This window comes from Gopherus evgoodei, chromosome 14 (genome assembly GCF_007399415.2).
Source record: "Gopherus evgoodei ecotype Sinaloan lineage chromosome 14, rGopEvg1_v1.p, whole genome shotgun sequence".
NCBI classification, from domain to species: Eukaryota; Metazoa; Chordata; order Testudines; family Testudinidae; genus Gopherus; species Gopherus evgoodei.
In genome coordinates, this window is record NC_044335.1 from 354,234 (window position 1) to 378,572 (window position 24,339).

Sequence of the window (24,339 nt, forward strand, 5' to 3'; positions counted from 1 at the left end):
GCTAGGAGAAGACCCTGTCCCAGTTTGAACTCCAGGGGTACTGGGGTAGCAAAAGGGTTCAAGCCGCATAAACCTTCCCACATGCGGCCTGCAAGGGCCATCAAGCACACTCAACCTAAGGGAGGGCGTGAGACTGGGCTGGTTCTGGTGTAACTCACACCAACGAATGAGAGAGATGCTGGGGCATCCATGGGAACGTTGGTGGGTTCGCACTTCCCCAGGTCACTGGCTGGAGTGACCTCGCTCAGTTCGGTCTCGAAGGGGGAGAGATGTGATGAACTAGGAATGTTCTTAATGTTTTCTCTGAATACTGTGTTGGTGCCTCAGTGTCCCCATGGCAGTTCTTAAGCATCTGGCAGAGCAAAGGGCCAGTGCACCTAAATGCCTGGCACTCTGTCTCCTAGCAACTGATGGCCTGGGCCCCTCCCCTGCAAAGGTGCCAGCTGAAGGTGTTGGAGACAAAGAGGTCAGGTGACCTCGTGTCCTGGGAAAGGAGCTGAGCAGAGAGGAGGGGCTGGAAGGGGTTTTTAGTCTGGAGCTGGCTGAGGGCAGACGTGGGTGTCTGGCACACTGCCCCCAGAGTGGACCCGGCCGAGGGTCTGGTTTGCTGGCTGGCTGAGAATCGCGTCTGACTGCAAAGTGGGGGTGCAGGACCCTCTGGCTTCCCCAGGACCCCACCTGGTTGGGCTCGGTTTGGGAAGCGCACGAAGGGGCAGAGGATGCTGAATGCTCCAAGGAGAGACCCAGGAGGTGAAGACATGTGAGCTTCTTGCCCTGAACAAGTCTGATCCAAGGGAGAGGAGGCTCCCCAAAGTCCTGCCTGGCTTGGTGGGGAGCAGTTCCAGAGCATCGCCCGGGGACTCCGTGACAATATGCAGTAGAAAAACAGGTCACTTATCTCCTGTCATAGGGATTGAGAGTGATTTCCAGGAGCTAGATTTCTGAGAGCACTGAAATGTATGGGGAAGAAGAGTCAGCAGCAGCAAGACCTCTTCAGGAGTGCTGTGTGCCTGCTGTAATATTTATTTAAAGCAGAGGATTGAGTGAGTCTGACCTTGAAACCTGAGCAGTAGATTGAGGGAACTTGCTTTGAACCCAGCCAGCTTTGTAATACCCACTTGTTATTCTCCGTAGGAATTTGGGGGAATTTTCATGGGAGGTGGGGAGCTGCATACAAGAAAGCTGTGAACATCTTCAATTTTCCATTTAACCACACAATATTGAATTATAAATAATTCATACATCTGCCAAACATTTGATTAAAAGAACCCAATTCCCTCTGCATTTGTCAAGAGGTAAGAATTCCATTTTGTGTTTTTATTTTAATCTGTCCCTTAACTCCTGTGAGGATATTTATTTATCCTGGCCGTCAGCCTTCATTCTGCTTGCCCTGATTCCAGTCAGCCCAGAGCTGGCACGTTTTCTTTCCGCTTACTTATTTCTGCCATTACACCCAGACCATCTGGGAAATGGCTTTATGTGGATGGGGGAAATGTTGAGAAGGAAAGCATCCCCAGACAGCAAAGGATTGTGGGCAGCAGGAGGTGGGGCTGGCCCAGCACTGCCCAGCTCCACTGGCAGAGGATGTTTAAGAGAGCTCAGGGTGAAGGCTCTTTTCCCCTTCCTTGCCCTGTTGTGGGGTCCCCTGGCCACTCCTTTAGTGCGGGGCGGGCATATGGATTGGGAGGAGTGCATCTTATGATCCTGAGCTCCGTATGCCTTGGGCTTTTGGAATCGGTTGGCTCTGAAGGAAGGTCTGTTCTTCAGCCTCTGAATAAAGCTTTAGCTGCTGAGCCGCAAGGTCTCCTTCCTGACTGCAATGGGTCACTTTATGTTCCCACAGCAGTTTGCATCTGTTCCAGTGCCTCCATCAGTGTCTGCCCCTCCCCATCTCTAAACTCTGGGTGTCCCATCCCTCCAACCTGGGGGATAGTCTTTGGAGGAATTCTGCAGCATGGAGGCTTAAGAGGCTCTGACACCACTGCTGTCCTGCTCCAAGCCTGAGGCTGAGTCACCTAGGAGCACTGTGCATGGGAACTGGCAACAGCAGAGGGAGGAGGCTGCTGGGACTCGGCTAGGGGACTGTTCACCAGACTAGTGATAGCCAAGTAATAGCCCAGCCAGATCCTAATGGTGCTGATGCAGTGGTGTCTGCCGTAGGGTTAGTCTACAGTCGCTTTAATGTCCTGTGTGGTCGTGGTGCAGAGCTGGGAGAGAGCTCTTCCAGCACTCTAAAAAGCCCACCTCCACGAGAGGTGTGGCTCCCAGCGCTGGGGCACTGTCTACACTGGCACTTTACAGCACCGAAACTTGCTGCGCTCGGAGTGCTTTTTCACATCCTTGAGCGAGAAAGTTGCAGCGCTGTAAATTGCCGGTGTAGACAAGCCCTTAGTCTTCAGATGGCCAGAAACAGTTGCTGGCAGAGGTGTCAGCTGCCCTGCCCCTCCCTACCATTCAGCCCCCTTGTGATGTTAGTGGCAGATTCCAATGATGACACTCCATGTATCAGCTGTGTACTTGCTGTTCACCTTAGTACTGGGGCCGGGAGTGAAGCCCATGAGGGGGTGGCTGAAGGCAGGAACTGCAGTGGCCCAAAGGGAGCCGACTCCTCATGGGTGATGCTGAATGCGAGACTGTTGTGCTTAGGGTGACCAGATAGCAAGTGTGAAAAATTGGAACAAGAGGTGGGGGGTAATAGGAGCCTATATGAGAAAAAGGCCCAAATATCGGGACTGTCCCTATAGAATCAGGACATTTGGTCACCCTAGTTACGCTGAACATGCAAGTCAGTGATGGTGACAGCTAGAAGGTCAGCTGCTGCTGAAAGGCCAGATTTCTCCCTTGGTTTCTGTGCAAGCCATCCCCATACATCTGGGGGGCGGGGATGGAGTGCTGGGCACTGAGGAATGCAAAGCTGTAAATGGATACCCAACCCTGTCCCAGTATGCAGGTGCCTTCTGCCCCACGTGCTCCCTGCAGGTCCAGGGTTGTAGCAGGGGCATGTGTTCCCCTGGAAGCTCCGAGAAAGCAGCGCCTTTCTCCTCGCTAGGCATGGCCCTCTAGCTCTTTTGCCCTCCTCTAATGTTCACTTGCCATTTTATAGTCCTGACAGCAGTGTGCTAGATGGCACAAAGGGGTGGGATAGGGCTGCGTGGCTCCTGGCTCTTCTTTGGCACTCCAGGAGCTCATCCTCCCTTGCCTTCTCTCTGCCACTGGCTGGGAGAATGGAGAAACCCTATTGATTTATGGGATTGTGGAAGCACATCACAGAGAGGTTGCACTGATCAGTCACTGGGATCTCATTGGCCTCCTTTTGGGAACCTAAAGCCACCTTCATCCTTAACAGAGAAATCTTTAAAGCCCAGGAACCTTGAGCAAAGAGAATTTGCTGTTAGTGAGGCCCCTGCTCTCACTCTTTAGCTGCTGGGCTGCCTTTGATCCCCCAGAGGGGTCGGAGCAGGTGGGGCCTTGCTGGCGAAATTTCACCTTTTAAATCAGAACTCTGTGATCTTGCAAATCCCTGTTTAATTCCTGCGGCATTGTGCAGAAGCTGGAGCAGTGGGATGGACAAGGGGGAAGACAGGGAGGAACAGGAAGCCCTGACCCATGCATGTGAATGTTGCTGTGAGCTGCCCGTTGCTGTGTAGATAAACACCTGAAACCTCTTTGGGCTGAATCAGGGCAGCAAAGTCTTTACTCCTCCTTCCCTCCCCTCCAGCGTAGGTAGCCATGGAGAGAGTGACTCAGATCCCAAGTCCATCTAGCCTAATGTCCAGTCTCTGACAGTGGCAGCATCAAGTGCTTCAGAAGAAGGTTTAAGAACCCCACTGTAGCAGATGTGGTGTAATCTGCTCCCACATTGGGTCTCGCCTTGGTCTCTAATAGTTAGGTGGGTGTAAGCCACGAAGCATGAGGTTTAATATCCTTGCCAGAATTTGTGGTGCTGTTAATTATGCAAACTCTGGGTATTCTTATCCATTAACATCTAATCCCTTTTGGAATCTAGCTAAATTCTCAGCTTCAGCAGCATACAGTGGCAGAGAGTGGCAGGCTAATTACATGATGTGCGATAAAGGAAATATTTTTTCAGTTTTGAATTCCCCACTTGTCAGTTTCACTGACCGTTCCCTGGTACCTGTGCTCTGGGACAGGGAGAACAGATGCCCCCTTTATAACTGCTCTGCCCCACCCAGGATTGCATGGACTTCTGCCCCTTTTCATCTGTCCCATCTCGAAGGTACCAATCCCAATCTCTGCCAGCTCTCCCCAAAGCAGATATTTCTCAGCCTTGATTGTTCTTGTCGCCCTTCTCTGACCTCCCTGAACTCTGGGCCACTTTGTGTGTGATGGGAGGCCCAGTGCTGCCTACAGGATCCATACCATTCTCTGCGTTATTCTGCACCTCATTCTTGGCACACCCTCTTGCCTGCAGCTGCGCATTGAACAGAGGTCTCCATTGCTGTCTGCAATGGCACCCAGCTTCCGTCCCATCCAGTGTTCATTACTTGGTATTTATTGACACGGAATTCCATTTGCCACTGTGTCGTCCATTTCCTTGGCTATGTTTGGTCTCTCTCAGTTCTTCACAGGTCTCTCTAGTCCTGACTACATAACTTTGTGTCATCTGTGGAATTTGGCCCTTCCCTGCTCACTTTCTTTCCAGATCACTTATAAATATGTTAAACAACACAGGTGCTAGCACGGCACCTTGTAGCCCCACTTTAACTTTCTGACATGACAAAAAGTGACCATTTCTCCCTGCCCTTTGCTTTCTGTCTTCTAGGTGGATTGGTCTGTGCCAATACTTTGCCTCTCCCCTATAACAATTTAGCCTCAGTAGCCTCTTGTGTGAGACCTTGTCAAATGTCTTTTGAAAGTCTAAAAACATTGTCACTTGGTTCTCCTTGATCCACTACTTCACTGACAAGAACTCTTAACAGATTAGAGCAATTTGTATCTGCTCACAATCTGTTTTGTTCTGGTTTTAATTATGGTTCCAACCAATTTGGCAGGTATGGATGTATAGCTGTTACTCCCCAGCTCACCATTAGGACTCAGGGAGCCTCCTGCCTCTGCTTGGGACTCTTCCCATCCAGCCCTGCCTGCTGATTCCTCAGGCCCTCACAAAGAGATGCTATCGATGTTGCAGCCAATGAGGGCTGGCCACCAGAGCCTGAGGTCACTTCCCAAGGGACCCATTGAGGCATCAGCTGGGATGTGAACTAGGTTCTTTGCTCTTTGGCCTTGTCCATACTTCGCACCATTGCACTGGCACAGTCTGGCTCTGATGGTGTGAACTCTAGTGCAGACAAGTCACTGGTGCTGCAGATGTTTAAGGTTCAGTGTTGTCCACTTTGCTTTGAGCTGGGTTAGACAAGACAGTGGTGGAAACTCCAGTGCCTGCCAGCACCTTTATGGTAGAGCTTGCGCTGGTGGAGATGAACTGGAGCTGGAGCAAGTTGCTCAGCACAGACATGGACATGGACACTGGTGCATGAGAGACATAGGCACCAGCACCGGAAAACAGGAGCAATAGTCTCTCTGTACTGCTCCCCTGGGACAATGCATTGGATGCCTTGCTCATTACTGTCTGGACAAGCGAGTTCCAAGAAGAGCAGCAACAATGATTAAGGACCAGGAGAGGATGACGCAAGGAAATGAGCAGAGCTAAATCTGTACTGCGCTGTGTGAGCAGCGAGGGGAAGAGGAGCCTTCCGAACGTGATGAGACTGAGAGAGGGAGAATGGAGGTTGCATAGCAGAACAGCTGTCCTGACTGTTTGACCTCTTGGATGGTGGCAGAGTTGTCCCAGGGCAAGACTGGGAGCCCCGGCACCAAGGACTTAAAACTAGGCTGCACAAAACCTGGGTGATGGAGGACATGCCATTGCCTACCCAGGTGGATAGGTCTTTGCTATCTATAATGTCTATGGGCCAAATCCTGGCACCTGTGAAGTCAGTGGCAGAGGTCCTATTCACTCAGCTGGGACTAGGGCTTGACTTATCTGTCCAGGAACCATTCACAGTGATGCTTCTAGCCAAGGCATTCTCCTGACTGCCTTTAGCACCAGGCACTGGCAAGGCCTTTGTGTCATTCATGGGCTCTGTGGGATTAGGAGGAAGTTTCTCCAAGTTCTGGGTCAGGTGGCACCATGAAAATATCCAGATCTGCAGGAATTCACGATTTCACCTCCCATCAGAACCTACATTTTAAGAGGCCAATTAAAGCATTGTATCCACGTAGACAAAGCATGAAAATTCCATATTTGGAAAAGAATGACTGAAGAGCGAGATCGTTATGACTGTAAAATCTTCTCCCCTAAGGGAGACTTTAAGATTTTCTTTGCAATTAAAATTTCTTTGAAACTTGGACCAGAAAAGATTTGGAGGAGAAAATCTCTAAACTTTGAACTTACTTTTCCTAACCAGTGGTTGTGTGAAGGTTTTAATAAATAGCACTTCCTCCCAACGTGGTTGGAAAGCAGAAGGTAGCACTGAAGGAGAACTGCTGAAAGGGCTGAAGAGCTCAAGAGCTCCCATCTCAGCAATCGCTGCACCCTTTTTGTTGGAATTTCTCCAGAAAACATCAAAGGCGACAATATTTAAAACTTCAAATTAAGGCAACTTGAAACGAAGAAGGAAAATAGATTCTTAGTCATGCTGGCCTGAGCGCAAGTTGTTGGAAGGTTCTTTTGGAAAAGCAGTTTTACCTGAACCCTGCTTTCCAGTCCAGCTAAGAAGACAGGCAGAGGCAGAAGTCCCCTGCTGGGAGAGTAATTCCAAGAAACCAGAAAGAGGAAACTCACAGATTTACTTCAAGGACAAGAAAAATTGAAATTCTAATAAGTGTAATGGGCTTTCTGTCCCTGTGTTTATTAAACCAGAAGCTAGGGGGAGATTAGTGAGGGAACTTCCTATTATCAATACCCTCTGCCTGTGTCGTGTGCTATGGGTCAGGGCTGGGCATTTGCTAGACCTTAAGGAACCTCCTACCTCTTCCTTCTACTGTCTCAGCCTGATCCTGAGAGGTGCTCCTGTTGTTGGAAGCCAGTGGCGCCTGGTGCTTTGCTGTGATACGTTAGCGTTATTGCAGGTGGGAATAGTGTTCATGAGGATGCCAGTCTGGATACAAAAGTGCTTTCATTGGGTAAGTAAAATTAAAAATCAATTAAATATGCCTTTAAAAAAAGGGTGCAGCTCTCTTGGCTATTTATCTCCAGAATTTGTATACTCTGCTGCACTATCTCTTATCCAGACCAATATCTTCAGCCATTTCTTATTGCTTGATCGCTAGACTACGTTCAGGTTCTACAAAAGATGCTGTGAATCAGAGAGTGGTTGCTGAACAAATGCATCTCATGAGAGAGGGTCCTACCTAACTGCAGCACTGGCCTGGGTTGCTAGCGCTCACCTGGCACAGCAGGGAGAGACCAAGGGTGGGGAGAGGGATGATGTTGTCATCAGTCAGAGCTGGGCCACAGTTGCTCTGAATTGTACCATATACTTCCTAGTGCTTTGTCCAGCCTAGTTTCTCCAGAGAAGTCTGTGATCTGGGAGTTGGAGTGAACCCTAAATAGCAGATCACTGATGTGATTTGCTGTGGGCTGAGAACTTGCAAAGCTAGAGTCTTTGGGTCAAATGCAGCCCTGGTATGACATGGTGCAACTCCATTGATTTCAGAGGAGGGCCCTGGTTCACGTAGGGCTGACAGGGGCCTGATGTTCTCCCTGCCCTCAAAGAAATAATAAGGTGCAACATGTGTGCATGCTCCGTGCTGGGGACACCCATTCTTCCTATGCGAATGGCCCTCTCAGGCAGCGATGCTGCATGTCTGCAGAGAGCAGGAAATGAGTATACAGCAGGGAGTATGTCGTGTTCACCACACAGGCATTCTGGAGCAGCAGCTCTTCTGGGGGGCAAAAAGTGTGGTGAGACAGTGTGTTCACTATTGGTCTTTCACCTCTTCAGACTGCAGTCCCAGGGGACACATAGGAATGAGTTGCATGCCTCATCCCAGTCCCTAGTGAACATTTCTCCTTAGCACAAAAGGACCCCACAGTTTTGCACAGGCAGCAGCTGTTGCTAAGAAGTGACCTAGCATGGGTGCCGCAGATCAGAGTTGAGGCGTATTGCCAGAGCTGTGTGTAGGAAGCTGGCACACAATTTTCTTGCACTCTGTCTGGCCCTAGCCTGGTGCTGATAGTATCTTACATTCAGCAAATTCTCCTCTCTGCTCCCACCCCACTCTTGCCCCAGAATTGGAGGCAATAATACATGAAAGGAATAGCGTGTTAGTCATTCCTGCTTGTCTCGCAATAGTCAGGAGATAAATTGAATTCTGGAGCAGTTAAGACTCTGGGTTCCCAACCAATGGAGGAGCTTGGAGGTGATGTGCCATAATAAAGTTTCCTGAGAACCTTGCCACGATTACACAGTCCGTATACAACAGACACTGGGAAACAAATTCTAGCTAGTTTGCTCCTTTCCCCAGGAAGGGGAGAGTTAAATGGAATTGAATCTTGTTTAAGAAGCTGAGACAGTTACATGGCACTGTAATTTACTGCACTGTTGACAATATGAAAGAGGAATTTGTTGGTGGAATAATCACAGGCTTTTTGGCCCATCTCAGTGGGATGGGTGAGGCCTCTGTGTGAGGCCAAGCTCTCAGGGCTGCACTGACTCACGGAGATGAGATGCTAGGCAGGTGGTCTCGCTGAGGTATTAAGTGGGATATCCTGCACTAATGCACTTGTCAGGAACGCAGTCCAGGAGTAGCTGGGTTTCCTCTGTGGTTGGGAGCACTGCTTCGGCATTTCCCCCGTTGCTTCAGCACTGATGCAGCCAGCAAGGCAGGGTAGGCCCTGGCTCCAGGCTTGGCAGGCCTGGGCATTATGGTTATTTGTTGGTAGTACCCAGAGGCAGGGAGCTGGGCGCTGCACAGACACTAAGGAAGAGGCAGTCCCTGCCTCAAAGAGCGCTCAGAGTGGGCTGTGATGAGATTCAGGACAGGAGGACCATTGTGCCTATCTAGTGTGACCTGTGTGGCTCAGGCCACAAACTCAACACAAGATTTCCATGTGGGAGGCGCCGCAGGGGCAATGCAGCATGCCCTGGGCTCTCCCTATATCCTGACTCTCCTTTCTTTGGGCCTTCCAGGATCATGACCAATCTGTTCCCCAAATAAGCTCAATGTGCCCACCGCAGGTCTGGCCTGGACCCCTAGTTTGGTGTTGTTCAATGTTAGCTGCATGGAGAGGAGCAGACTGCAGCTCCCACGAGCCCTGGCGTGAGCTTCACCCCCAGGTGAATGTCAGCCCATGGGGCCAGCTCCCCTTATGCACAGGCACTGCAGACAGCCTCAGAATTCTTCCTTGGGTGCATTGTGCTGTTTTGGCACACATCCTGGCAGCTGCTCAGCTCACAGGACACTCTGAGACTAGGACCCCAGGTGTCAGCTGCCCCTGCATCCAGCTGCAGAAGGAGCCCCCTGCCTGGGAATGATGGGAGATGCGGGGCATTAGAACACAGTGAAGCCTGGTGCAAAATCCCTACTGCCTGGGGCAGGCTACCGGTGCCCCTGGACTGTGGGATGAGCAGCAGGAGCATCTGGCTGGCTGGAGTAGAGAATGAAGCCACAGGGCAGAGTGAGGCATCTCTTGAAATAAACAGGCATTTACTTTACTATCAGCCTCCTGAGGCCTGGGACCCAGCCAGGGCTAGGCCAGGAGTAGCCTGCCCAGCCTGGATCTTCCCTCATGTATCAGTGGTGCATGGCAGTGGTAGGCTACAGGGAACTGTCTGAGCTGGAGTGATGGTGGGAAATTTGGGAACATTTAAACAGCCCCTGCCTACCCTCTCTGAGCCCCCCTTCTCTGAACTGTGGGGTCCCCTGGCTTTGACTCTCCTCATGTGGCGAGTTGCAGATCTGGGGTGGGCTCATGCCCCTGCTCAGCTGTGGCCTCTGGTTAAATCCATGTCCCACTGTGCCTCGTGCACCTGCTGCTCTGCCACTCTCCATTGCACACATCAGAGCGGAGGCAAGTGGGACCATTCCGCTTGCCGACACCCTGCCCTGTCTCCCCAGCCTTGGGTGTCCCATGGAGGTAGCTATTCCCTCCCACTTCTGAGCAAGGCACTCCACCTCTCTCACTGACCTAGGGAGGGAGAGGTCTGGAACAGAGCCCAGCCTGGCAGCTGGGGCACCAACCTGGGCACCAGGCAGTGCTGGTCACCTGGCAATGGACCTTCCCTGAGGCCAGCAGAGGGGCGAGACTCTGAGCTAAGCCCTTGCTGGTGGTTTCCGGGGCAGGCTCAGAGCCTAGTGGCAAGGGAGCTTACACGGCACCTGCGTCACCCCTTTTGGGGACTGGCCTGCTCTGCCCTGCCTGCCTCTTGGGTCCCGCACAGGCTGACCCTGTCCACTGAGGTCCTCCCCTCAGGGGCCCACCGCAGGGCCCAGCCCTCTTCCTCTACCATTCATACTTGCACATTCGAGGGTGGCTCCATCTGGCCCTGGATGTCGTAGGCAGCACTAACTGCTTGTTGCCAGTGGGAAGTGCTGCTTCTGGTTGGGTGGGTTTTTCTATTCCCTGCCTCCATCTCTCTGTGTCCCTGACCCCTGTCCCCACTCCAGATGCTCGTTTTGCTCCCAGGCTGCTGTCTCCTCTTGTGCCCCTACCGTATGCCTTCTGTGCTCAGTGTTGAGGCTGACAGGGAGTGCTGCGGCTACCTGGGACCTGCAGGATGAAAATGGAGGACACCCAATAGGCAAGGGCTAGGAAGATACCCTGGAGCCCAGACACCTGGAGTTTCCCTAAGCCAGGGGTGGGCAAAACTACGACTTGTGGGCTGGATCCGGCCCACTAGCCATTTTAATCCAGCCCTTGAGCTCCCGCTGGGGAGTGGGGTCTGGGGCTTGCCCTGCTCTGGTGCTCCAGCAGAGGAGCAATGTCAGGGGCCGCTCCACATGGCTCCTGGAAACAGCGACACGGCCCTCCTCCGGCTCCTTCGTGTAGGGGAGCCAGGGAGCTATGCTGTGCACGCTGCCCCCACCCCAAGCACCGCCCCTGCAGCTCCCATTGGCCAGGAGCCGCAGCCAGTGGGAGCTACAGGGGTGGTGCCTGCAGACATGGCAAAGTGCAGAGCTGCCTGGTCGCGCCTCTGTGTAGGAACCAGAGAAGGGACATGCAGTTGCTTTCGGGAGTCATTTGAGGTAAGCACTACCTGGAGCCTGCACCCCTGAGCCTCCCCCAGCGTCCCAACCCCCTGCCTGAGCCCTGAGCCCTCTCCTGCCCTCCAAACCCCTCAATCCCAGCCCAGAGCACCATCCTGTACCCCAAACCCAGAGCCCCCTCCTGCACTCTGAACTCTTCATTTCTGGCCCCAGCCCAGAGCCCGCACCCCAACCAGAGCCCTCACCCCATCCTGCACCCCAGCCCCAATTTTGTAAGCATTCATGGCCCTCCATACAATTTCTATTCCCATGTGGCCCTCGGGCCAAGAAGTTTGCCCACTCCTACCCTAAGCCCTCTCCAGTGCAAGCTCACCCCTTCTGGGTGCCTGACCTGCCAGATGGTGCTGTGATTCTGAACAGCCCAGGCAGAGTAATCCATTGGCAGCCTAATGGGGCACAAGTAATTGATTTCCAGCTGTCAGGAAGGGGTGTGGGTGTGTAGAAACCATTCGTATCCTGCTTTTCAGGGAAGATGGAGCTAGTGAGGCCCCAGGTGATGCTTCTGAGAGCTGGAAGATGGTTGTTTGGTGTGAAGAGACCCGCAACTGCAGAACTTACTCCCAAGTGTATGTATGCAGGTAGGGCTGCAAGTTTGTGCATGTAGGTTTTGTGTATGGTGTGTGTGTGGAATGTCTGAATGCAGTTGAGGTCTGTGTGGACGTTTGCATGTGTGTAGATGTGTGCATGTATCAGGGTTTGGAGTGTGTGTATTCCTACAGGAATCTGTTTACAGTTTCCTAGCAGCCTGGAGACAAAGCCTTCCCCTTTCTGTTCTCTCTGGGCCCCTGCACAGGTCTCTGGAGGACTGCAGTCATATCTCTCCATACTGTAGCACCTGAGCGCATGTCCGTGTTATGTAGGGCTTCGTCAGGCTGCATAATGTATTAGCGGTTAGGCTGTTCCTTTGTGTGTGCTGGTGTTTGTGCCCCCCTCCCTTTTTCCTGCATCGGCTGCATTTGTAAAATGAAATAAATATTGACACGGGCGGGATGCTATTCAATTTGTCCTGATCACTGGGCTGCGGTGAGTTCTGACAGGGCAGAGTGTAAAACATAAGCTCAGGATGTAATTTCCACTGTCAACATGATGTACAGTATGGCTCTGCCAAATACATACCGACAAGCCGAGCGAGCCCTCTCAGGGAGGGGCACAAGTCACGCTGATAATTGGGAAGCTAGGACTGAGGAACATCAGCAAAGGTGGCGTTTCACTTGGATTCTGAACTAGGGGGTGTGTGAGCATGAGCTAGAGTCAGCCAGCATGTGTGTCTGCCTGTGAGCCCCATAGGCCGTCATGTCGGGGCGCTGCACTGCTGGCTGGTTCTGGCGGCAGCAGCTCTCATCAGTTATTTATTTATGGCCCACAGCTCATGTGTGGCAGAGAGAAGTGCCCCAAGTCAGTAATGAAAGGTCATCAATATCACTGGGAAATAAATGCTGTCGCCCGCCTCTGCCCCTTGTGTGTTGGGTCTCCCTGGTCCCTGCCCTCAGCAGAGGACTTCATGTCTTGGCACAACAGTTTTGGATGCAGCACCAAGAGGCTACGGGAAGGGGAGAGGAAGAGAAAGCAGCTGCCCCTGAAGCAGGCTGGGGGAGCCTGCAAGGCAGGGATAAGCTGGAGAGGAGGGTGTGGGGGACGTGTGCAGATAACAGACCATTGACCCAAGCCCAGCCCTTATGTAGCACCGGAGGCAGTGGTAGCTCACTGGGGACCCTAAGCAGGAATATTCCCTCCGTCACACATAATAAAAAGCAAATATGAGGGCCCCTTGAGCTGCTCAGGGCCCTAAGCAATTGTTCAGTCTGCTTATGCCTAGTGACGGCTCTGAATAGCACAATCCAAATGCGTGATTGTAAGGGTGAGAACAGTGGAATGAAGTCTGAGCAGTTGGAGTGGCCTCACTCTGTATGTTTATCTCCAGTTCCCACAGATCTGCTCCTGCAGACGTCCCTCCAGCTCTCTGCATTTCTGTGGCCACAAGGCCAAGGGCTGCAAGTGGATCAGACTGGCAGTGTCCTGAGAGGCGGAGCAAATGGAGGAGTCAAGCGCTATTAAATTAGCAGTGAATTGAGGGTGGGTGTTTTTCTTCCTTTCCACATCTCCCACCATGGGAGACTTTTCCTCCACTCTGTGGCACTCTGCCCCTGGCCGTGCACCAGTCTGAACCCACTGTGAATGCCATGTGTCACAGAGTCCCCGGGCGATGCTCTGGACTGCTCCCCACAAAGCCAGTCAGGACTCTGGGGAGCCTCCTCTCCCTTGGAGCAGACTGTCTCCAGAGCAAGAAGCTCACATGGCTTCACCTCCTGGGTCTCTCCTTGGAGCATTCAGCATATGCCCCTCCATGTGCTTCCCACAGCGGGTCCGCCCAGGCAGGGTCCTGGGGAAGCCACAGGGTCCTGCACCCCCACTTTGCAGTCAGACATTGACTCTCAGCCAGCCAGTAAAACAGAGGTTTATTAGATGACAGGAACACGGTCTAAAACAGAGCTTGTAGGTACAGAGAACAGGACCCCTCAGCCGGGTCCATTCTGGGGCCCAGCGAGGCAGACCACCCCGTCTGCACTCACTCATATCCAGCCAGCTCCAAACTGAAAACCCCCCTCCAGTCCCTCCTTTCTGGCCTTTGTCTCTTTCCCAAGCCAGGTCACCTGATCTCTTTGTTCACCTTTAGCTATTCCCTTGCCGGGGGAAGTGCCCCAGCCATTTGTTGGCAGGATACAGAGTGTCATTCATTTATGCACACTGGAGACTTAAGAAATGCATAGGGGAAACTGAGGCAACCACACAGTATTCAGAGGAAACATTAAGAATAGTCCCACTTCGTCACACCATGCGTGCTCCTGCTGCAAGGGCCATACCTTGTTTCTTGGACACAAATATGTCCCGTAGGAACACACAAATGTGCCTGTCAGGTGAAATTGGCTAATGTCCTTTCTCTGCTGCCTCTAGTCATTTCCCAGACCAGGAGTGTTGTGTGTTTTCCCTGTGGAGACTTCTGGTGAACCTGAGCGTGGCTGAGCGGGCAGGGTTCTGGTGATGGACATAGGGTGAGAAATCTGAGCTCTGATGGTTGCTTCCCACAGTGTACTTAGTATTGTGACAGGCCTGGAGACAGGACCAGAATGGACCCTTTGTTAAGTTCTGATTCTAGTAGTTGCATTTCCTGAGTGCAGCCCATCTGTGTTATGGCTACAGGTGTCGCTGCAGCGCAGAAGTGTTGTGTAATAACAACAACTTAGCACTGACGGCTCCAGAGATGGATGCCCTTTGCTTGTCCCCAGGCAGGCTCAGCACAGGCGGAAATAGAGTGAGCTTTGCCCCACCTTCGGGCTGAGAGCCGAGGAGCAGGACAGGCTCTGGGGCGCAAGGGGTGAGTGTTTTCTAGCAACTGGCCTGAGACCCATCAGCTTATTTCACGCCCACCCAGAGCAGTCATGGGATGGGAGCCTGGTGGGTTTGAACCTTTTCAGTGGGGCTGGAACATTCTTGGGTTTGTATTGGGCTGAGGAGAGAATAGAACAGGGATGGGTTGAGATTCCCATGGAAAGGCCCCACCCTTGGCCTGGGGGCTCGTCTCTCCCCAGGGCAGAGCTGAGGCCGACCTCTAGCTAGAAAATCTGTTTTAGCTGGATCGCTGCTGGGAGGAGTGTGTTGGCAGGAAAGACAATTCAGGCACTCAGACCGGTTTGCAGAATCTGTAAAACCCTGGACTTAGTGAGATTTGTCAGCCCTGGTCATTGCCCAGCAGGGCCGGACTAGAGTGGTCTGAACTGGAGATGAAAGCTCCGCAATAGCAAAGACTTTCCAGTCAGGCATAACTGTATTACACTGGCCATTGTCATGGATGTTTTGTACAGTATGTTATGTGCACACCATAGCGCACACATGTTTTACGTGTGGTTTTGTGTGTGCATTATTATTCGTTACAGGGCTTTGTGCTCCCCGGGAGCAGCTGGCTTTGGCCATCTGGGGATGGGGCTAGATGCATCCCAATGACCTAGCACAGCAGTGCTTTTGATGCCAAGCGATGGAGGGTGCAGTCAGACTGGCTGACAGAGGGTTCAGCCCAAGTGATTGTGGGCTGGTGGCCGACATTCTCAGCCCTGCACTCTCCAGCAGCTCTACCCACTCATCCCTCCCTGCCTCCTAGAAACAGTTTCCTGCTTTAAAATGTCTTTCATATTGTTTGATTGCAGGGAAACCTGCCTAATTGGCACAAGTGACTCCAAGACCCCCTGTCACACGCTACGAATGAGTGAGCCAGGATGGCTGGGGCATGCCCTTCGCTCTTGCCCTCTCATGCCTAGTGCATGGGTGATCATTCTTTGCATTTACTAGTGAGTATCCACTAGCACGTGCAGTGAGAGGGGAGATTTCTCAGTGACAAGAGGCCTTGCTACAGCCCTGTCTGCTGAGGAATGGGCCCAGGCGGTGGGACCTCTGGGTGAAGCATTAATGAGGCTGAACAATAATTCCTGACTCCTCAAAGTGCAGCAGAGATCCTGTGTTCCTCAGAATATCAGGTTCCCACAGTGCAGTTTGTGTGTGGGTGAGAGTGCACTGGCCCCTGTGCATGTCAGACAGGGCATATGTGTATATGCTGTAGCAGGCCTGTGTGTGAGCCTGCTGGCGTGTGCATGACTCCTGTGTGCTGCGTAGGACTCAGGAACTGAGTGATGCTCCGTGTCTCTGCCACGTGAACGCCCTGTGTGCTGTGGTGTGAGGGGGCAGGGAAATACCAAAGCAATGCTGCAGCGAGCTGGCATGCTGTGTGCATCAAGCTAGTCAGGCCTGTGATCCTGGCCCAGGAGGGCAGGGAGCTGAGTGCATGCGAGGGACTTGTCAGCTGCCGCCGACCTTGGCTTTGTAGCATCTGGCAGTGGGTGGGCTTTGAGGAGCCCTTCTCCAGGCAGCTGTGTGACTCCTGTACTCTGGGGAGATCCTGGTCTGATTCGTAAGGGACACGGTCCAGGATGCCCCCTGCCCTGCCCCTCTGTCGTCTCTAGGGGACAGAGAGGTGCCTGTCCATCCACCCATGGCACGGCGAGGCTTAGCGCAAACTGTCTGAACTGGTCCCTGTTACACAGAGCATGTTTCTGTCCTGGTGGCAGGTCACAAATCTCCTGCCCAGGCTTGTCTGTCTGTGTCTGGGACAAGGTCAGACCCGGCTGGGAAGTTGGTACTGAGTATTCTCTGGACTCCTCTCCTCAACCACTGTTGATCTGGAGCTCAGGGAAGCTTGCTCTGGCTCCCACAGACCCAAATTCGGGGCTGGCAGCTCCTTCCCAGTCTGAGAATATCAAAGGGTGAGGCTGGTGAGAGGGGCTGGAGAGGCTAAGACGCGGAGCCCGTCTCCCTTGAGCTCCAGTCCTGGCTCAGGACGGTGTTGTCCAAAGCACGCACTCATTAGGGTGCTGAGCTGCATACACAGGGTGTCACGCAAAACCTATACCCCTCAGCCCTAGACCAACAGCCGCTGCTGGGAGAGTTTGCCTGTGGGGCCCTCCCGACGCCATCTGATCACCCTGAGTAACTGTACACATTCTCACTTGGATCCAAGAAGCAGTGTGAGGGGGAGGCGCGCTGTGCAGCTGCCGCCTTACTGGTTTGAGCTGTTGCTGTTCTCCGGATCCTTGCTAAATACAGGAATTTCCATAGAGATGAAAGCACCAGAGCTCTGCCACCCTCCTCCTCCTCCTCTTCCCAATGTCCCTGGCTCTAGCAGCTCCTGCAATGCCAGGCTCCCACACGTGGCACCAGGGGAGGGGGCAGCAGCACCACGAAGAGGGAGAGAGAGTAGGGGAGGAAAAGAGCCAGGCAGAGAGCACAGGAGATGAAGGGAGCATAAGGGGCAGCCAGGCGAGGGGTGGCACTCAGAGCGGGGAGTGCAGTGCTCAGCCCAGGCGTTGTCACTAACATGTCGGCCTCTTTCAGGTTCCCAGAGATGTTGTCAGTTGCCCTGTGCTCACCAGAGTGAACTGGCAGAGGATGGAGTGACCAGCAGCAGCTTGGTGAAGGGTTCTCCTCTAGAAACTGGAGTGCAACTACCGTGAAGATGGAGAATACAAATGTCCTCAGCCTGAGCAGCCCTGCACCAGGGCCTGCCACAGCTGGATCTGTAGCCTGATAGCACAGGGCCTGTTTCTGGAGTGAGTGAGCGCTCGTCTTGGCCACAACAGGCTGCTCCTGTTAAGATCTCTCATGAAACTCGATGCAAAGGTGCTCGCTCAGCTGTCCTGCAAACTACAGGTGCAGCCTTCTCTGCCCCTCCAGGAGAGCCCTGCCACAGGCAGCAGAGCCCCCCTCTCTGCTTGCTGAAGTATCCCCAGGGTGGGATGTGAGGAGAGCAGGGGGGGGATAAATGGTCTTTTGACCCCTGGCTCCCAAGGAACTGCAGCCACCAGCCCAGCCACGGAGCATCGCAGCCCTGGGTCGCTGGTGAATGGGGCATGCAAGCGCTGATGGGAAAGCACTAGTCGTCTGGCCACACGGAGTCTCTGAGGGGGCCCAGGCTGTAGCCTCTTCCAGGCAGAAAGCTTGACTGTTCTCGCCTTGTTCAGCCCGATGCCAGGAGCCGAGGACGCTGGTCACTTGTTGCTGTCAGCAGCATGCCTGGGGCCTGAGCAGAGGTAGCACCCTGAGGAGCCTGACTGTCTGGAGCGAGGTTTGGCGGGGATGGGGAAGCTGCCCCATCCGGGCTGGTGAGCCCCACAGTGGTGGTGTCAGCTCCCCAAAGGATGTCAGCGTCCTCTCTGAAAGCCACTCTCCATGCAGCCTCCCAGTGCACAGTGGTGATGGCGCTGCCAGGCTTCTCATGGACCGTACTTCTGCTGCTCTGTACCCTGGAGCAGCTGGGGGCTCTGGCCATGCACACAGAGGCCGAGGGGCCAGGCCTGGAGCAGCCGGGCGCCCTGGCCATGCACACGGAGGCAGAGGGGCCAGGCCTGGAGCAGCCGGGGGCCCTGGCCATGCACACGGAGGCAGAGGGGCCAGGCCTGGAGCAGCCGGGGGCCCTGGCCATGCACACGGAGGCAGAGGGGCCAGGCCTGGAGCAGCCGGGGGCCCTGGCCATGCACATGGAGGCAGAGGGGCCAGGCCTGGAGCAGCCGGGGGCCCTGGTCATGCACACGGAGGCCGGGGGGCCAGGCCTGGAGCAGCTGGGGGCCCTGGCCATGCACACGGAGGCCGGGGGGCCGGGCCTGGAGCAGTCAGGGGACAGCATGCTGCTGGCAGGTGGACGTGTGAAGCGCGGCTGGGTGTGGAACCAGTTCTTTGTGGTTGAGGAGTACACGGGCACGGAGCCGCTCTACGTGGGAAAGGTAAAGTGACCTTGGTATGTCTCTGCAAGGCCCAGGTGTGTCGCTGGGAGGGGAAGGGGCTGGAGCTAGGCCAGGAGCATGGCCAGGCACAGCGGATGCCCCTGCCACACGGGAGGAAAGGCCCTTGCTGGGGGAGGGGCTGCACTGAAGGCCAGGAGCATTGTTGGATGGGGTGGGAAGGCTGCTCAGGTGGATTAGGAGCCCTCAGGGTCAGGCAGTTTTAGACACAGTCATTGTTTGATGGAGCTTCAGTAGGGCCAGTGGGTTCAGAGAAAATCCAGAGCAGGGAATACCCCCTAGATGGACAGCTGCCACCTCCAGTGCTATGTGGGCACATGGGGAGGGGAGGAGGCAAACTGGCAGCAGCCAGGGGACACTAGGGGGAGGGGTAGGCTGGCAGTGTCCCAGGGGGGTGATGGGAAGGGGGGCTGGTGGTGTCCGGGGCGGTGACAGGAAGTGGGGGGCTGATAGTTCCCCCAGTGCGGTGATGGGAAGGGGGGCTGGTGGTGTCCTTGGGGGGTGATGGGAAGTGGGGGGACCTAACGGTGCCCCTGTGGGGCGATGGGAAGGGGGGCTGGCAGTGTCCTTGGGGAGCGATGGGAATGGGGGCTGGCAGTGCCCCCGGTGGGGCGATGGGAAGGAGGCCTGGCAGTGTCCTTGGGGAGCGATGGGAATGGGGGCTGGCAGTGCCCCCGGTGGGGCGATGGGAAGGGGGCCTGGCAGTGCCCCCGGTGGGGCGATGGGAAGGGGGCCTGGCAGTGTCCTTCAGGAGCGATGGGAATGGGGGCTGGCGGTGCCCCTGGTGGGGCGATGGGAAGGGGGGCTGGCAGTGTCCTTGGGGGGCAATGAGAAGTGGGGCTGGCGGTGCCCCAGTGGGAGGGGATGAGGGGAAGGGGAAGTGGGGGGCAATGCCCTGGGGAGCGCCTCGACATACAGGGTGCAGTGCGCTGTCCAGTGGTGGTGCTGGACTCTGCTGGAGGCATGTCCCAAATACCCTCACTGGGAAGCTGGATGTGCAGGGCCAGGGAGCTGGGGATGGGGTGGGGGATGGGTTCTGTGGAAAGGGATTGCACAGCAGGGCCAGGCTGGGCCCTGGGACTCTCAGCTGTTCCTGCTGGGTGTGTGTATGGGGGACAGCCAGAGAGCAAGTTACCATCCCATCCAGAGCCCTCCTCCCTGGGAACACCAAGGTGGGAGGGGCAACGGCACTGCCCTGAAGGGAGCATAATCATCACTCCAGCCAGGAGGTCCCTTTTCACTTCCCAGCGACAGGCACAGGGGCCTTGCATCCCCCTGCACTGCATTCCTCTCCAGGGGTAGTTCCATGGCACTGCATCCCCTCCCCCACAGGATAGCGCCATGGCACTGCATCCTCCCCCCCTCCCCGCACCCCTCCATAGCTCAATGGCCCTGGATCCTCCCCTCCCCCACCCCCAGGTCCATGGCACTGCATTCCCCAAGTCGTCCTCTTGCGCCTTGGCTTTCAGACTCTCACCGCTGGCTTGCTCCCAGTCCTGGGAAGGCTAAGCTCAAACTTACCAGCCAGATCGCCCATCAGGACTGTGCTTCTGTTTTCCGGTTCCTGGTCTGTGCAGATTGCGGCTGGCTCAGAAAACAGCCCCTTCCGCCCCCCCCCCCCCCTGTTCCTCTGCCCAATTAGTTACCCCAGAGTAAAGGTGTTGCTGTATTAACATAATATGACTCCAATTTGCACAAAAGATTTGCATGGAATGCACTTAATATGCGTCTATTTGCATATGAATGTGCCAGGAGGGACTAGGGGGTGGTTCTTAGGGCAAAAGCAAATATTACAAGTGCAGAGTCACTTTGTTATAGGCAGAAGGCTGGGGTCTGGGTCCTATGTCCCAGGTGCAGAGCCAGCACTCCTGGGTGGTGCCTGGGCAGGAGTCCGGGGTGATGGGAATTACTGGGGCACCCAGGGGAATGCCATTTGCTTTCCTCGTATTGATATTCCGCTCGAGCCCAGTCAAGATCAGGCTGTGTTGCACTGGGCTCTGTACAGCACCCAGGGAGACTCGGCCAGCTGCAAACCCTGCCGTTGGGTTTGAGACTGATGATGGGGTGGGGAGGCAGGACAGGGTGGAAGGAGAAGCTGGTGTCAGTGCATAGGGTCCACAGAGCCAGTCCTGTGTCCACCTGAGAGCCAAGTGCAGGGCCTTGCACAGTGGCTGTTGCCCAGAGGAGTGACAGTCTGCTAACCTCAGAGGTGACTCAGTTCATGCCATTTATATCTTCTCTTTCCCTTAGCGTTTCTCTCTCCGCTAGCTGATGAATGCTGCTGTTAGACCTGGCACCATGGAGATGCTCCGAACCTCTGGTGAGGGGTGTGGTGTGAAAGTTCAGTGAGACAGTAACTGTGGTAGCTAACTGCATGTTGCCGCTGCCAGAAGCTGGGGCTGGCATGTGCTTGTCCTCCAGCACCCAGGCTGGCACCCAGTATTTGTACAGTGTGGATGGCCCCCGGCCCTGCCCATGTGACCTGTGTGGCTGGTGCTTTCCTCAGTGCTCTGTGGTTAGGCCATCCCAGGGCCTTCTCCTCCACTCCCTGTTCCAGCACAGTGAGCAAGCATCTCCATCGCACAGCATGCTCTGATGCAGGTGCAGTGAGGCAGCGTGGAGACTGTGTTGTAGGGGCATCCCCCCTGTCAGCTGGGGCAGAGAAGCGTGCTGTGAGCCAATTCTGATGGCTTTGCTGTGCTTGGGGCACGTATGCTTCAGGGCTGTGAGTCTGGGGGATGCCACGTGGACAGGACCACGAGTGAGGTTCCACTTAAGTTTGAAACAATCCTCTGTGCCCGTTTTTGCAGACGCTCAGGAAGTGTTCTCCTCCATGAAGATGCTGGATGCAGTTACAGTTAATTGACAGCTCCCCTGGGGAGTGACTTGAAGCATCAGGCCTTGTCGAATACCAGAGGTAGCCTAGCAACAGCCTCATTTCCAAAATGAACTCAGGAACCTAAAACTGGCCCATTTTACATCCCCTTTCCACATCACCTGCCAGCCCGGAGTGAACAGCCAGGCCACACAGAGAACAATTCCCTGTAAATCTCTCTCAAAGGCCTGCTGTCCCCTACAGCTGCTGTTCAGCCTCCTGCAGCCCGCACTCCTGCCCTGCTCCCCACAGCGCCCCTGCCAGGAGAGGCTGGGCAGAATGAAACCAGTTATGATCTCTTCCTGGTCCTGGTGTTTTAACTGCTCCATAGCAGTTAAATGGAGTAGCTGTGAGCCTTTATGGAGTAGCTGTGAGCCTCCTGTGGTCAATGTTCCTGCGTTTCTCCCTGGAGAATGTGTGGTGGGGATAGGCAGGTATAGGAGCTGCTGGGAGCTCCCCCTATGTGAGGCATCTACCCAGTTCCCAGCAGTGCTACCTGCTGGGAAAGGCTTGGCCAGCCTCTCACACCTCTACACGTGTTCCTCTGAGGGCCAATAACATTTCCGTACAATCTGGATTCTCCTGCTAATCCTTTTTCTGAACTGTAATTTCCCCCGAGGCTTCTGTCAGTTTGATGTGGATTTCTTTGGGTTTTTTAAATAGAATTATGGGGTCAGCACTAGTTACAAACTTCTGCATGTGGACAGATCTATTTTAGATAGAAGAGGGGATTAAAGGGAAAAAAGCAGATTTAATTAAGTTGCTAATATTTAAAGAAAATTGATGAACTAAGGCTTTATGAGCTGGAGCAAACACAGAGCATGCCTTCATTATGGCCAGTTTTTATTTGATTTTCTTTATTTTTCAATCCCAGAGTAGTTTTTATTTGTGTAGCTGTGCTTTTTTTTAAATAATTTTTAATAAGGAAAATGCACCTCTGTTCACATTTAATTTTGATTTAATTAGTAGGTGGTAATTAATGGCCTTGTAAAATCACAGTGTTAGCCCTTTAGAGCAGGGAAATAATTCCCCTTTTTAACAATCTGAACAGATGAAAGATTTTCATCTTTTCCAAGAGGCATTGCCCAGAAACACCTCATCACTAGGAATAAGGGGCGACTCCATGGCTGAATGTGGGGCTTCCTTCCCCCATCCTGGGTGAAGAGCATGCCCAGGAGTGAAGGGGTCATTGCACTTGTCACGGAGTGTGGGGGAGTCCGGTCCTGCACCCCTCTTCCTGGGACTCACAGTGACTCTTAGCCAGCCAGTAAAACAGAAGGTTTATTGGACAACAGGAACACAGGTTACAGCAGAGCTTGTAGGCACAGTCAGGACCCCTCCACTGAGTCCTTCTGGGCTTTCAGGGTGCTTGGATCCTAGCTAGGATCCCCTGAATTCCGCCCATCCAGCCCCAATCCCAAACTCAAACTGCTTCCCTCCTGCCACTCCCTTCCTTTGTCCCTCTTCCCGGGCAAAGGTGTTGACCTTTCCCCTCCCTTACCTAGCTCAGGTTACAGGCTCTGGCATCGTCCATCCCCTAAAGTCCTCCCCTGCTCTCCCACTCCCCACACAGACTTCCCTACTGCATCACATCTCTCCCCCCTTCGAGACCGAACTGAGCAGGGTCACTCTGCCCAGTGACCTGGGGAAGTTCAAGGCCCCCTCTCCGGGACAACGCATCTGCTGTCAGGTTGGCACTTCCCTTCACATGGACCACGTCCATGTCATAGTCCTGCAGGAGCAGGCTCCACCTCAGGAGCTTGGCGTTGGCTCCTTTCATCTGGTGCAGCCAGGTCAGGGGAGAGTGGTCGGAGTACACGGTGAAGTGTCGCCCAAAGAGATATGGCTCTAGCTTCTTAAGGGCCCACACCATGGCCAGGCATTCCTTCTCGATGGCCGAGTAGCTTTGTTCCCAGGGTAGCAGCTTCTTACTCAGGTACACGATGAGGTGTCTCTCCCCCTTTTCATCCTCCTGCATTAACACTGCCCCCAGTCCCGTGTCTGAGGCATCGGTGAACACCATAAAGGGTTTGTCAAAATCTGGGTTTGCCAGAACTGGGCCACTAACCAGAGCCTCCTTCAGCGCCCGGAAAGCCTCCTGGCACTGCTCAGTCCAGATCACCTTATCTGGCTTCCCCTTTTTGCACAGTTCAGTGATGGGGCCGGCTATGGCACTAAAGTGGGGCACGAACCTTCGATAGTACCCCGTGTCACGGAGTCACCGGGCGATGCTCTGGAACTGCACCCCACCAAGCCAGTCAGGACTTTGGGGAGCCTCCTCTCCCTTGGAGCAGACTTGTTCAGGGCAAGAAGCTCACACGTCTTCACCTCCTGGGTCTCTCCTTGGAGCATTCAGCATCCTCTGCCCCTCCGTGCGCTTCCCACAGTGAGTCCACCCCAGCGGGGTCCTGGGGAAGCCACCGGGTTCTGCACCCCCACTTTGCAGTCAGACGTGACTCTCAGCCAGCCAGTAACACAGAGGTTTATTCGATGACAGGAACAGGGTCTAAAACAGAGCTTGTAGATACAGCGAACCGGACCCCTCGGCTGGGTCCATTCTGGGGGTCAGTGAGCCAGACCCCCAGGTCTGCACTTCACTCGACCCCAGCCAGCTCCAGACTAACAACCCCTCCCAGCCCCTCCTCTCTCCTCAGCCCCTTTCCCGGGCCAGGAGGTCACCTGATCCCTTTGTCTCCAACACCTTCAGGTGGCACCTTTGCAGAGGAGGGGCCCAGGCCATCAGTTGCTAGGAGACAGAGTGTCAGGCATTTAGGTGCACTGGCCATTGCTCTGCCAGATACTTAAGAACTGCCATGGGGACACTGAGGCACCAATACAGTATTCAGAGAAAACATTAAGAACTTTCCCAGTTCGTCACACCCCGCCATCCCA

General features: G+C 54.2%; 1 protein-coding gene across 8 annotated transcripts in view; it reads left to right on the top strand.

Annotated features, from left to right (window-relative positions):
- Positions 1-7,026: 7,026 nt before the first annotated feature.
- The window catches only part of CDH22 (cadherin 22), a 156,038-nt gene continuing 138,725 nt past the window's right edge, over positions 7,027-24,339 (top strand). For 2 of the 8 annotated variants that reach the window (XM_030533290.1, XM_030533297.1), the window contains exons 1-5: positions 11,136-11,211; positions 11,700-11,810; positions 13,154-13,305; positions 15,432-15,572; positions 17,170-18,554. In XM_030533290.1, the coding sequence (XP_030389150.1) occupies positions 17,973-18,554 (582 nt within the window). In that variant the 5' untranslated portion in view covers positions 11,136-11,211; positions 11,700-11,810; positions 13,154-13,305; positions 15,432-15,572; positions 17,170-17,972. Of the gene's footprint in view, positions 7,147-11,135; positions 11,212-11,699; positions 11,811-13,153; positions 13,306-15,431; positions 15,573-17,169; positions 18,555-24,339 lie in introns of those variants that run through there. The other 6 variants (XM_030533291.1, XM_030533293.1, XM_030533292.1 and 3 more) reach the window with 6 other exon arrangements.